We start from the raw sequence: 13,014 nt of genomic DNA on the forward strand, positions 1-13,014 counted from the left end.
AGCAGAGCACAAATACGTACATCCTGATTTGCACCAAGCACCTGAGATTAGACTCAGGTCAAGGAATCTTCTTCATGGGGAATTTTATATATGAGTTAGTACATGCACTGACAGAGAAATAGATGAAAATATACAAAGAAAGACTGAATCTAGCAATTGGTAAAATGGAACCAGCAAACCGCTGATTTCGCAAGTGACATTGAAAAAACACTACACAAGGTAATTGTTTGATTCAGGGCCTGTTTCAAGACCACTGGAAACAATGGAAGACTATCAAATTGTGTTCACTGAGGTTTGGATCAGGTTTTAGGATTTCCTCCAAGATATAAAACCTTCTCTGTTTCTCAAAAAATAGTAAACTGAAGCATGAAGAGATGAAATTACTTGTGCAGGATTACAGGAAAAATCTGCTGTGGAAAATGAAATAAACAAGCATGGATCTCTAGGTTCATTCCACATTAACCACTGAGCCCTGCTCCCACTAATTGCCTGTTACCAACCATTTACTTTCAACAGTGCTTTGTACCTTCACAAGAATACAGGTTCCAAGTAATTACAGTTTCGTTCACGTAACAGCCATTAATCCTTACAGGAGATCCCTAGTGATTACTTTGAAAAGCAGTGTTGCTGAACTGAAAGATCCTGCTATAGCCACCATTTTTTCATAGAATCATAGAATTATTTGGGTTGGATGGGACCTTTAAAGGTCACCTAGTTCCAATCCCCCTGCCATGGGCAGGGATATCTTTCACTAGACCAGGTTGCTCAGAGCCCCTTCCAACCTGACCTTGAATGTTTCCAGGGATGGGGCATCCACAGCTTCTCTGGGCAACCTGTGCCAGTGCCTCACCACCCTTGCTGTAAAAAATTTCTTCCTTATATCTAATCTAAATCTACCCTCTTTCAGTTTAAAACCATTGTCCCTTGTCCTGTCACTACAGGGCTTGGCAAAAAGTCTTTTTCCAGCTTTATAAGCCTTCTCTATATATTGAAAGGCCACAATAAGGTCTCCCCAAAGCCTTCTCTTCTCCAGGTTGAACAAACCCAGCTCTCTCAGCCTTTCGTCATAGGAGAGGTGTTCCATCCCTCTGATCATTTTTGTGGCCCTCCTCTGGACCTGCTCCAACAGGTCCACGTCTTTCTTATGCTGGGGACCCCAGAACTCAATGCAGTATTCCTGGTGGGGTAAGGTAAGCTTTTCTTATTAAGCTTCTATTTTAAGCTGTAAATCAGTCCCTAGTGAAAGCAAAAGATGGCCATATACCTTCTAGGTACTTTACAGTTTGGCACCTTCAGCAAAGCTCTTCATTGTAATTCTGCTGTCACGCTGAGAAGTGGTTGCAAAGGCAAAAGATGGGAAGCCTTGTTTGCAACAAGGTCATTGTCTCAGCTCTCGCGTTACTGATTTCAAGGAAGTCATGTTCATGCTCATCCGCCTGGATTATGAGATATGGTATTATAGAAACACTCCCACCCCTCTCCCTGAGAGATTTTAGTGTGCTCCCATAGACACTTACTTGATGAGACAGGGGATCTGAGGGGTCTGGAAAGGTGGGAGCGTCATGCCAGGAGTTGGTTGTGTTTACTGAGGGATTCACTGTGCAGTGATGAGAGGCATGAGCACTGGCCACAATCTGCCCCTGAATTGCAGCTCCAATCAAGGTCCCAAGCACTTCCATGGTCATTCCTAAAGAAGGAAGCACAAATGTGCACTGAGGATGAGAACTTGATTCTTCTGCTATCTGCAAGTTTGCTTATTTGTCTCACTGAAGAGAAACCTCATCAAACCATTTTCTTTTACAGGGAACAAGCAGAAAAAGCAGTACCAGGTACAGCAGAACTGGAAGGTCAGTAATAGAAAAGTTTCAAGGAAAGAGAGTTTTGTCATCTATTTTCTGATTAGCTTTTAGAAGCCTCCATGGAAGAGCTTCTTTTATACAAGCTGCATCATGGATATGGCTGAGATTAAGAGCCACAAGAGGATAACATAGAAACCTTTCATCTCGAGGACCACAGTGGAACTACAGTTGAAATGCTGAATGCCATTTTTCCAAAGCAGGACTAGGAGCCATAACATCAGACTTTTCATCTCAAGCTTAACAGTAACTTGTGAAACATTTTTCAAGCCACTTACCTGATCAGACCTGTACGTTCTTCAACTGTAAAATAAAATGATACTTACCTCAGGCTTATGTTGGAAATAATACAGCTGCAGAGCTCTTGGAAACAGCAGATGTTGCTCTTAACTGCCTAAGGCCACAGTCAGGCAGAGCTAGCTACCTCAGCCTCAGAGAATTATTCAGGTCACTAACACTCCAAGTACCATCAGAACAAGGGATCATCGAAAAAAACAACCAAAGTCTCCATTTGGGAAAGCAAAGATCTAACCATGGCATGCAGTTCATGCTTAATGTACTCAAAATCAGTCAAGGTGGCTAGTTGTTACAGCTCTGTCGCAGGTGAGTGGTGAGTAATCTGGGTTCTAGACCTTTCTCACCCTGAGGAATTTCAAGCCTACCACTGCTGTTTCCATGCACTATGGCCATACCCAGCATCCCCATGGCAGGGAGATAAACTGAATTCCTGTCCTAGCTCCAGAGACTATTTACGCATTTTACATAAAGATACATAGGGTTGAATGCATGAACAGGTTAGGAACAGGGACCAAGACTTCCTGTTTATGAGGGAATGCTCTTCTTATTGACATAAAAATCAGGCTTTTTTCTACTTATTCTCTCTCAGTGGCTCCAGGGGTCCCATGTTTCTTTCTCAGAAGCACCATGGAGGATTTTGAAGGGCCGCTTCCAGGGCAGGTTGTGTCCTGTTGTTTATGATACTCTCCCTGGAAAGTGACAGGCGTTTCAAAAGCTCCTAGGTTCAGGTTTATTCAAGGTCCCTGCTCTATAACAGCCTTCCTAGGTCATGTTGGACACATGCCTTTTTGTATATCCCTGTAAAGGAATAAAAGTACTTCTCCACCTAATGGGAGAGCAATGCACACAGACTGTGAGGTGTTCAGACAGTGCAGTAATGAGGGCTGTACGTAGATATGGAAGATGAAGTAAGGAAAAGGAAAGAGAGGCTCCCTCGGAGATGTAGATCATTTAAACCATTGCTAATATGTTCCCAAACAGAGAACGCTTCTGAATGGAAAATTTGAGGCTTCACATAACATTAATTTAAACCAATGTGAAGTTAAAAAAAAACAAAAAAACCCCAAACTTCACATCCAATCTTACTAGCAATGTTACAGTTCGGTCCACACACACAAAAATGCTGGCAGATGGTGGAAATCCTAACCTCAACCTGATCTGAAGTGGTTGGACACAAACTGGTCTCAGATGGCCCTTGCAGAGCTTCCAAACTGTTGACTACTGAGTGCAAAGGCAATGCACCCAAGTCACACCTTTCATTCAAAACACCACCTACACATTTATAACCTTTATCTAGGGCTCTGCATCTGCATTTTACCAAGCACTTGCACGGAATAAAACTCAGAAGCATTATTATAGGCAACAGAAATACAACCATTATGAAACCTTATTTTCTAAGAAGTAGCAAGAGCTGAGAAGCAGGCATATTTCTAAGTTCTTATATGCTCAGAATTTATAACGTATTACTTTCCACCTTAGCCAAGAAAGCTCATCTTTCAGAAAGCAGATCGTACCTTGAAGTAGGTTATATTTTGCCCAGAAAGTAAGTTGGATTTATGTTAAAGCAACTTTGGAATCCAGTATTTCTACCTTGCATTCATAGTAAGGAGCAGGACAAAATTTATAATAAGCAGTTCTGGTTGTCTCCAGTAGAGGGTAATGTATCCTCTGATCCCAACCTTTTTTTAAAAGCACACTTCATATTACACAGCTGTTTTTCTTTAAACAGTTGAAGAAATGCCTGAACAACTGACTGCATCCAAGAAAGTCTATCAACAATAAGAATTCTCTATGTAACCCAAAGAGAGGCAAGAGAAAAGTGTTTAAGTAAGGCCTTGTTATGAGAGAGAAAGAGAGAGATTCTCACATAATCATAACCATTACAAGAAAACTTGGCTCCAAACAAATATAAATTCAAAGTATACAAAAATACTAACATTTGAAAAGTCAAAACTATGGGGCATTCCACCACCCTAACTTGGCTTAGGAGAGCAGCTATACACTCAAAAGTTAAACCCTTTCCCAAACAATAAAATGACACTATAAATGTATAACACCTCTCAGCCATGGAGTTCAACAGCTTTTATAGGCACAAATTTCACATGCCTTTGAAGCCTTGCATTGGACTAGCAGATAGGAAAGCACATTTACTTGGATCACAGCCTCAGAAGACATAAAACCAGACAATAGAAAACACTAGGTATATGGATTTAGTTAGAATTTAGGCCAGATGACTCAGAATACAGTCAGTGCCAAAGAATATAACATAACTGGAATCTCCCACTGTTTAGTCCTGTCCTACGACTGCTAGCCCAGACTTTCTCTTGAGATAGTTGATGATAATGCAAATTACAACTGCTCCATGTGGCTGGAAAGGGATTGGGTTGCTCAGGGGATATTGTATCTAGAATTCCTGACATGATTTTTTAGCACTTGTGGCCATTGTGCCTATGTGGTCTAGTTTTCAACATACTCAAGCAAGCATGTTGCGGGTTAGAAGGACTAATGGAAAAGAAAAGGGCTCTTGCCAGGAAAAGAAAACAGATGCAACCAAAAAAATTAGAAGTTTTTCTAAAGCAACACTGAAGGACAAGTTAAGACACAGAAAAGTCTTTCATGTGACATTTGAGCACTCTTTTCTCTTTACCTTGCTTAATGCTGGTGGCCGTAAGAGACAGGAGTTACATAACAAAGAAGGCGTGAGAACAGAGCTGAAGAGAGTAGGAAGGGAAGAAACTGTTCTTGCATTCAATTTATGATCTATACAGGAAATCTTGAAAAGATTTGCATTGCACTTTTTTGGTCTGATTGATTTGCTTCAAAACAAAAACTTTGTCTGGTTTTTATTGTTGAAAAGCCAGAGATATGGTCTGGAAGCCCTCATTCTTTTAACTAATACAGTCAGAGTGCTAGTTATATTACAGCAAGATCCGTCCTTAAACTACCTGGTATATGTTAGAATTAAATAAACACAGATTAAAGAAAAAGAGAGATTTCGGTTGCTGTGAACATGCACACAAAATTACTCTCCTTTTGGTGGGGTTAACTGTCTTGGTTCTATGAGTTCTAGAAAGTTTTTCAAAGGAAACAGCTTGGAGATTTGAATTTATAACATGAAACACATAAACCTAAGGAAATCCGAAGAGAAGAGAAGAGAAGAGAAGAGAAGAGAAGAGAAGAGAAGAGAAGAGAAGAGAAGAGAAGAGAAGAGAAGAGAAGAGAAGAGAAGAGAAGAGAAGAGAAGAGAAGAGAAGAGAAGAGAAGAGAAGAGAAGAGAAGAGAAGAGAAGAGAAGAGAAGAGAAGAGAAGAGAAGAGAAGAGAAGAGAAGAGAAGAGAAGAGAAGAGAAGAGAAGAGAAGAGAAGAGAAAAGAGAAGGACTCAAAATTACTTTCAGGCTTTCTTTAATTGAATGTTAAAGATCAGCACTTTGGTTTTTTCCCCTACAAATCACTTTTAAATGAAATCATTATTCCCTGTCCTGGCTTGGGTAAGAGTGATTTTTATTGTTTTGTTTGTTGTTTTGTCCTATTTAGGTAGAAAAATGGAAGCATTTACAAGACAAAATATTTTTCATCAGATATTAAAAATATCATATAAATGTCCAGTTTAGGGACACAAACCATTAGGAACTTCCTATAGATAGAGAATGATTTTAAATAAAATTCAGCCCTAATCCACATGAGAAAGCCCAGATCACACTCACGGTATGCTGTTGCAGAATCTCTCTCCTTCTGGTCTGTGCTGAGAAACATGGTGAGGGCAGAATAAGGTACTTGGAATAACTACGCAAAGAAAGAACATCACTTAGGAAATGTCAGGGTAAATGCTGTATTCCTTTGATATCCAGGAAAATGGTTTAATGTGAGCTTGGAATTCACTTATTTAGAACATTGTATTTTTTAGCACAAAGACCTGGCTTTTATTTCTGATTTGTAAAGCATATAAGAGGAAAAAAGTATCTTTCATAATACAAATAATAAATTACCATGAGACTTTACCTTAATGCTGTGCTCCTTCAGCTTCCTTGGGAAAAAATTCTTCATAGCTAGGGTATAAAGCATCTAGTTTTCTTTGCACTAGGAGACTATCATGTTCCTAGCTTGAGCTAAGTAACAGGAAGCAAAGCCATAATGAAGACAATACAATATTCCACTTTATTCAAGCCAGAAGACTGTATAAATCTCCAAAATATTTCAAATATCTGTCTCACTATGTAATTCCAGGAGATAATTGTGAAAACTACCTTGTCTTCAGCACCATTTTGCCACACACTCCTTAATTTAAGAATAGGATGAAACACCCAATTGCTATGTCCATGCACTGGCAAAAAGGTAGATGAGGAGCGTTGCTTGTTTGTTTTTACAGCACTGTATCTAGCATGCAGTTGTTACCTTGCTGTAAAATCTTGGTGGAAACAATGCACTGGTAATATTTATTGCAATGCTGGGTAAATGAGCCCCACTTTTACTGCAGGAGAGGCCTTATCTCCAGTAGTACTTCACTGAAAATAATTATTGAACATTAAAGGCTTCACCTTTTGGATGGTAATGTGAGTGGGACCCTGTCCTCAGTGTTGAACTAAAATAAAAATCACTTCTAAAATCTTGGAACAACACACAGGCCAAACTCTCAGAATATTGTGAGGTGGAAGTGGGACATGAACCTGCTTGAACAATCAAGTTCTCTGTGGTGTTTCCACCACCACAGAGATCTGTAGCCAGGCAAACTAAGTCTCGCAATCCGCGTCCTACTCTGTTCATACAAAATGCATTTCTGTTCACCTCCAGCAAACATGGCAAGTGTACCCACTTTCAAAGCTCTGCCATGGAAAATCTGTGTTATTTCTTCAAAACAGAGAGGGAAGAAAATTATTTTAAACCATTATGAATGTCTTCTGGACCACCTTTCTCCAGAGGAAACAAACGACCTAGGGAAACATTCCAACTTAACACCAGAATACAGAATTCCCAGGTCCAACAGATCTGTAAACAGGAGAAAAGCCAAAGCCAAACAAGAAATACAAACATTTTAAATGTCTGGGAACCACTTTTACAAAACGTGATCCAGTGAAATCCAATCAGCCAGGATACACCCTGCCAAATTGCAATGCAGCTGTCTCACTTCCAGTCCTAACCTGCTATGTGATACTGCTTTGCAGGGAAGATACCTTATTTCACCTTGATATTGGCTACAAGGCAAAACGGGGTGATGCAACCCCTACATCTACAGTATGGAATGTGTCAGAGAAGTTCTTTGGGATCCACTGAAATGATGGTTTCTGCATAAATATTGCAACTTCTGGGCTGTATTAAAAAATTCATGTGCTCAAACTCTTCTGTCCAGGCATAAATATCATGATGACTACTATCAGTGCTATTTCAGCTCTGGTACCCTGACTTTTCATTGCCTTCTAGCTTGAGTCAAAACACCCAGGACTAGAGCCACAAACCTACTTGGTCTCCTAATCTGCTCCTGAAAATAGAAGTTATGAGAAGTTAGGTGTCTAACTGGAATTAGGAATCTGAATGTCTCTGTGGATCTATACAAGAATGAGTTGAGTATCTAGGGCAATGCCAATGAAAGTGACTGGAGGTAATCTGTCTGAAGATTTAGACTGGATATTAGGAAATTTTTCTTCACTGAAAGGGTTATCAAGCATTGGAACAGGCTGCCCAGGGAAGTGGTTGAGTCACCATCCCTGGAGGTATTTAAAGGACGTTTGGATGAGGTGCTTAGGGACATGGTGTAGTGGTGGTCTTGGTAGTGTTAGGTTTATGGTTGGACTCAATGATCTTAAAGGTCTTTTCCAAACTGTACAATTCTGTGATTCTGTGATTCTGTGAATTAGCAGGTCATTTGCCAGAGAAAGCATCGGCAGAAACCATCAACCAGCAGAGAATTTGGTAAAGGGACATCTGCCTATCCCTTAAACTCACTAGAATTTGAAATCAAATGTAAAGTTTTGGTAAATCTCAGTTTACTAAATCTGAATGCATTAACATAGACAGAAAACAAGCAAGTTACTGCTGAGAACATCATGACCTGTAATCTACTTACTGTGGTCAGTGCTTGGAAAAGGCAGTAGAAAGTCAGGTACCATGCAACTCTTCCCAATACAAAAGGAGGCATGTACCACATAAAAAAATAGGACACTACTGTGAAGGGTGTACATGCCAGCATCCTGCAAAGAAGATTAACACATGTCAACAATCTCAACATAATGATAGCAAAGCATGATAGCAAAGCACATTAAATTTTCCTGCTAATAATCAGTATAATGCAATTTAATTTATGTGCAGTTTTTCTAACTACAATATTAAGTATTAAAAGTTAGCGTGCATTAAATATACAGATTAATATAAAATGTATACAAGTACTTCCATAAAATGGAAAAAGCCCAGCAAATCTGAAGGAAAAGGACTATACTTAAGTTACTCTCCCACTCAGAACAGACACAATTTCCTTGCACATGCACTGTAACAGCATACCTATATTGCCCTTCCTTAGTACATCTCAGACTACACATTTATTAGAAAGAACCACTGAAAACTAAGCTCTATTGTCACATGTCTTCGCATACTTCAGCAATTTTTACGTGAACCTACTTGTTACCAAGGATTCCCTCTTCCAATGTTAATGCCTTCAGTTTTCCTCTCAACTTAGCCTCTTCATTGCTACTTCAAGCAAGTGCAAATACGTTGATACACTTAAAAATGCTGAAAACAGCATAAAAGATAACGGACGGCCCACTGCAAAAGTTCCTACAGTCCGTATCTACTTGGGTATATGATAATTTGCTCCATTTAACTCAACAGCAAAACTCCTAATCACTTCAAACACAAAAGGATCATCTTCTCGTGAGGAAGGTGGCTTTAAAAAAAAGAACCACAGAAACTTAAATTGCAGACATTGCCGTTAACCAGCAATTAATTAAATTAGTCTAAACATTAGTTCAGACAAACACCACTTGTCAAACTCCACGATATGGAAGAAGTGGTCAGATGCTATTATTTCCTAAACATCTGAGCTGCAGCAGCATCAGGGCTCTCCTGTATTCTTGTAAAACAGACATTAAACAATGTAATTAGATGACCAAGATCCCAACAAAAAATATTCAAACACGTAAAAGAGAAAACAGATTAATCCCTTCACAACAGCACTACTGACATTTAGGGTCAGCTGATTATTTTGCAATCATGAACTGAAAACCTGGAATACAAAAGAGTAATGTGGGTAAATAGTTTAGTAAAACAATGGCTTTCCCACACTGCTCTTTGGGATGGACAGCATCACTGGGAGCTGAGCATTTACAAGGAAAATGCCAGGTTCTGGTATTCTCTGTCCCTTCAGTCCCCAGGCCACAGTTCATCCACAGCTGGTCAGCAATAGAAAACACAAATAAGGGTAAAATCCTAACACATGTCAGGGAATCTACCAAAAGTGTGAGCTCTTCCAGACTGGTGTCCAGACAGTCACCACAGAAAAATATTTTCATAGCAAATTTTTCATGCAACTTTTCAGCAATAACCCTCTTAGTATTCTTCACCCCTTCCATCTTTTTTCCACGTTTCCTTTCCTTATTAATGTCAGTGAGTTTTCAGAGCCTTGCTGAAGTTGCTGAATATCTTATTGTCTACTATTATCTCCTTTGACAAAACATTTGACCAAGTTTGTGTATTTCAAGTCAATGTCTGCTTATGCCTTTTAAACACATTACATAAAAGAGATCAGTAGTGATTGATGACTTCTTATTATATTGAGTACAGCATTAAGCTATAATTAAATGTTCACCTTCTTTACTAATGTTCTTGCTTTGCTGGCAAGCTTTTCTGACTGAGCCAATTCCATTGCTTCACTCTAGATACTTAAGAAGTCCAAATAATTTCAAAATACTGAAGTATTTTTAAGCTAATGGAAGACCCATTTGTTGCTTTGTATAAATATGTTCTGACCTCCAAAGTGTAGGAACAAAATTCCAATGAAAAAAATTACCATTACCAAAAAACCAGACAAAATCCTTCTGGAAAGAAAGCAGCTATTTGATGAACGCATATTAAAGGCCGGGTTAGATAAACACTTTTCCTGTTAGAAATGCAAGTTGTACAGTAGTTGGTTTACAGTGCAAAGGGCTGATAAATTCATGCTTGTGCTAGGATGGGAGTTATTCTAACATCGATTTAACACTAACGCTAAACACATGTATTTCCAGTATTTTCAGGGAACTGGAAAAAAAAAAGGCATCAGAATACATCTAATGGCATTTGTATAAAAATGTCATTACTTTCTTTTTGAATAACTTTGTTACTCAGTTAATTCAGTGCTCATTAAAAAGGACTCCATTTACCTGGCCACAAACCAAATCCTGAAAAGAGAAAGAGCCGCAAGCTCCTCCCCCATGGGGCTCATGACGAAAAGCTTAACTTCGACCTGAAGGCCCTGTTCCTGCTGGGGCCAAGAGCAGCTGATCTCAGCCTTCTTCCAACATGTACTTGCCTTCTATTGTTTGTCAGATATAAGCTGCCCACGGACAAGTTTCTGTAGCCCTAAAACCAGATGACAGCAAGACAACCACCAGCTAAAAAACTGGGCTTATTTTCCATGAAAATTCAACTTCTTTGCTCAGGATACTACATTTACTCTTAGATTTTTGTTGTAAATCAAATTTGGGGGTTATATTAATTCAAAATTCATAATTAATTCAAAATATTTTACAATACATCCTTATAATGCCTGAGATAGAGCAGTGATGAAAGATTCCCTATTGCACAAACTACTCAGTCTCCCCTTGACTTCCAAAATATAAAAACCCCAACAAAGAAATGCCCTGTGGCATAGACAAGCTTGGCTTCCTCTAACATGGACCAATCCTTTCCAATTTTCTTGCTTCACACCTGTCAATCTCCTTCCTATATGAGTAACATTCATTCTTTTAACCTCTCCTTATAGCACACGGACAGCACGTGTACTAGCTAGAGCGCACATAAGGGATAAGTATGTCACAGTGAAATATCACACTGTGATATTTTAGAAATGCTGATCAAAATCTTAAAGCATCTCATTCATTATAAAAGTAATCGTGATTTTTTAATTAAGTATTGTGATTACAGGGATGTAAGAGAAGCAGGACCAGAATGACTGCTGTAAGGAAGAATGTAACGGAGTGTCAGGGCAGTGCTGGTTGCTGAGCCCTTCAGTGCCATGGTGTCACATCTGTTCCACACGCATGCACACATCCTTTACTGAATTGAAAGGCCTACAGAATTAAAGTTAACAAAGCTCCTGAAAGGCTGATGTGAGAAGTGAAGGCACACTAGGACACAAGTAGAAAAGAGTTCCAACTTTGTGGAGGAGTGAAGCCAAACTAAAGGAATCTAGACGAAGATGAAAATTCAACCACAGATTCAAGAAAGTTTTAGATCCGAGCTTCCAGTTTTGTTAACAACGCAGTGTCTTGGCTTTATTTGTTTGTGTCTCCAGTGGTAGAAAATCTCTTCTATGTTTTCATGGGTGAACAAGTTAAAGGGAAATAGATGACAGGACAATTTTTCTTTTTGATTTTATACATGTAGAATGAATACAATCACTGTTGTCTGGGAAACAGGCAAAGAAAAATGAGTCTAATTCAATAAGGTGACTGTATGATCACAGCACACACACATACATACAATATTCATATATATATATGCAAATATATGTACACATTTATGCTTACCAAGGCATGAGCCGGCCAATTTTTGTCCATCTACTTTTGCTAATAAAAAACCCAGCAACAGGATCAGTAACTGCACCTGAGGCTTTGCCAATGAACAGCACCAAAGAGGCATGAAACGGAGTAATCTGAAAGTACAGACAGAATACTGTAAACAAGAGCCATTGTTTCACAATACAATGAAACAGCATAAAGCAACTTCCCAGAAAAAAAACTCAGTGTTTTAAAGAATAATGCTAGTTCATTTACAAAACGTCTGCTGCTGTCATAGAAATTACTATTGGTTACCCATAGCAAACAAATGAGACATTGAGACAGGCACCATGCAAGAAGGGATTAGAGGGGAAAAGTGCAAGGAAGGATAGATTATGAATGTGTTTAGAACTAGGAAAATGAGTCAGATAGTCAAATAGTAGACTAAAGTCCTTGTTTTAGTCATAAAACCTGTCAGAGTCCCTCTGTAATTATCCTCTCACTTTGTTCCCCACACAGCCCCATTTCCCCATATCTTTATCTTGACCTGATCTGGAAAAAAGTAGAGGGAAATGTTTATATGCATTCATGTTTTTTCATCTCCTGCGATTACCAACAAGACTGCCAACTGGTGGCATGTGGCTGTGGAAGAGGTTGTAGCATAGCAGATTTTATCCACTCAGAACTGAACTGTGACAACTGAACTGCATAAGGCACATCTGTCCAAATCAAAGTTGCCAGCACACGTCCAACAAATCTCACTTGAAAAATGTTCACAGATTATGTAAGAATAAAATGGCCAAGTAGAAAAACCTTTGAAGTTAACCCAGGAGGACCATACTTAAGTGCCTATATAGAATTACAGTTTATCCCAAGCAATGTAGTTATTTTTCACATATATCTGTGGAGAGCTTAGGAATTCTTATCACACAATGATTAAAAAAGGTGGGGGGAAGAAAGAGAGAGCGAGAGACTGCTGAAATAGCCTATGGGGCTTAAACAGCAACTGCAGACAAAACCCCTTCACCTATATGCTGCTTCACGCTATCAAGTGCTCCAACCCAGCGGGAAGCCTGGCGAAGGCAGCTGATACAACACCAAGCTTGAGCTAGTATCCCCTGCTTTTCTGCAGAGCTTATTGCCTCCTAGGCAGCATCACATGGCTTCCAGCTGGTGCA

At 39.3% G+C, this 13,014-nt stretch overlaps 1 protein-coding gene across 1 annotated transcript in view; it reads right to left on the reverse strand.

Annotated features, from left to right (window-relative positions):
- MFSD2B (MFSD2 lysolipid transporter B, sphingolipid) overlaps nucleotides 1-13,014 on the reverse strand; it is a 40,816-nt gene that overhangs the window by 19,119 nt on the left and 8,683 nt on the right. The window contains exons 3-6 of the mRNA XM_075497830.1: nucleotides 11,867-11,991; nucleotides 8,212-8,335; nucleotides 5,858-5,936; nucleotides 1,518-1,687 (exon numbers count right to left, since the gene is read on the reverse strand). Of these exons, the coding sequence (XP_075353945.1) occupies nucleotides 1,518-1,687; nucleotides 5,858-5,936; nucleotides 8,212-8,335; nucleotides 11,867-11,991 (498 nt within the window). The remainder of the gene's footprint in view (nucleotides 1-1,517; nucleotides 1,688-5,857; nucleotides 5,937-8,211; nucleotides 8,336-11,866; nucleotides 11,992-13,014) is intronic.

The sequence above is a fragment of the Mycteria americana genome, chromosome 3 (assembly GCF_035582795.1).
Source record: "Mycteria americana isolate JAX WOST 10 ecotype Jacksonville Zoo and Gardens chromosome 3, USCA_MyAme_1.0, whole genome shotgun sequence".
NCBI lineage: Eukaryota > Metazoa > Chordata > Aves > Ciconiiformes > Ciconiidae > Mycteria > Mycteria americana.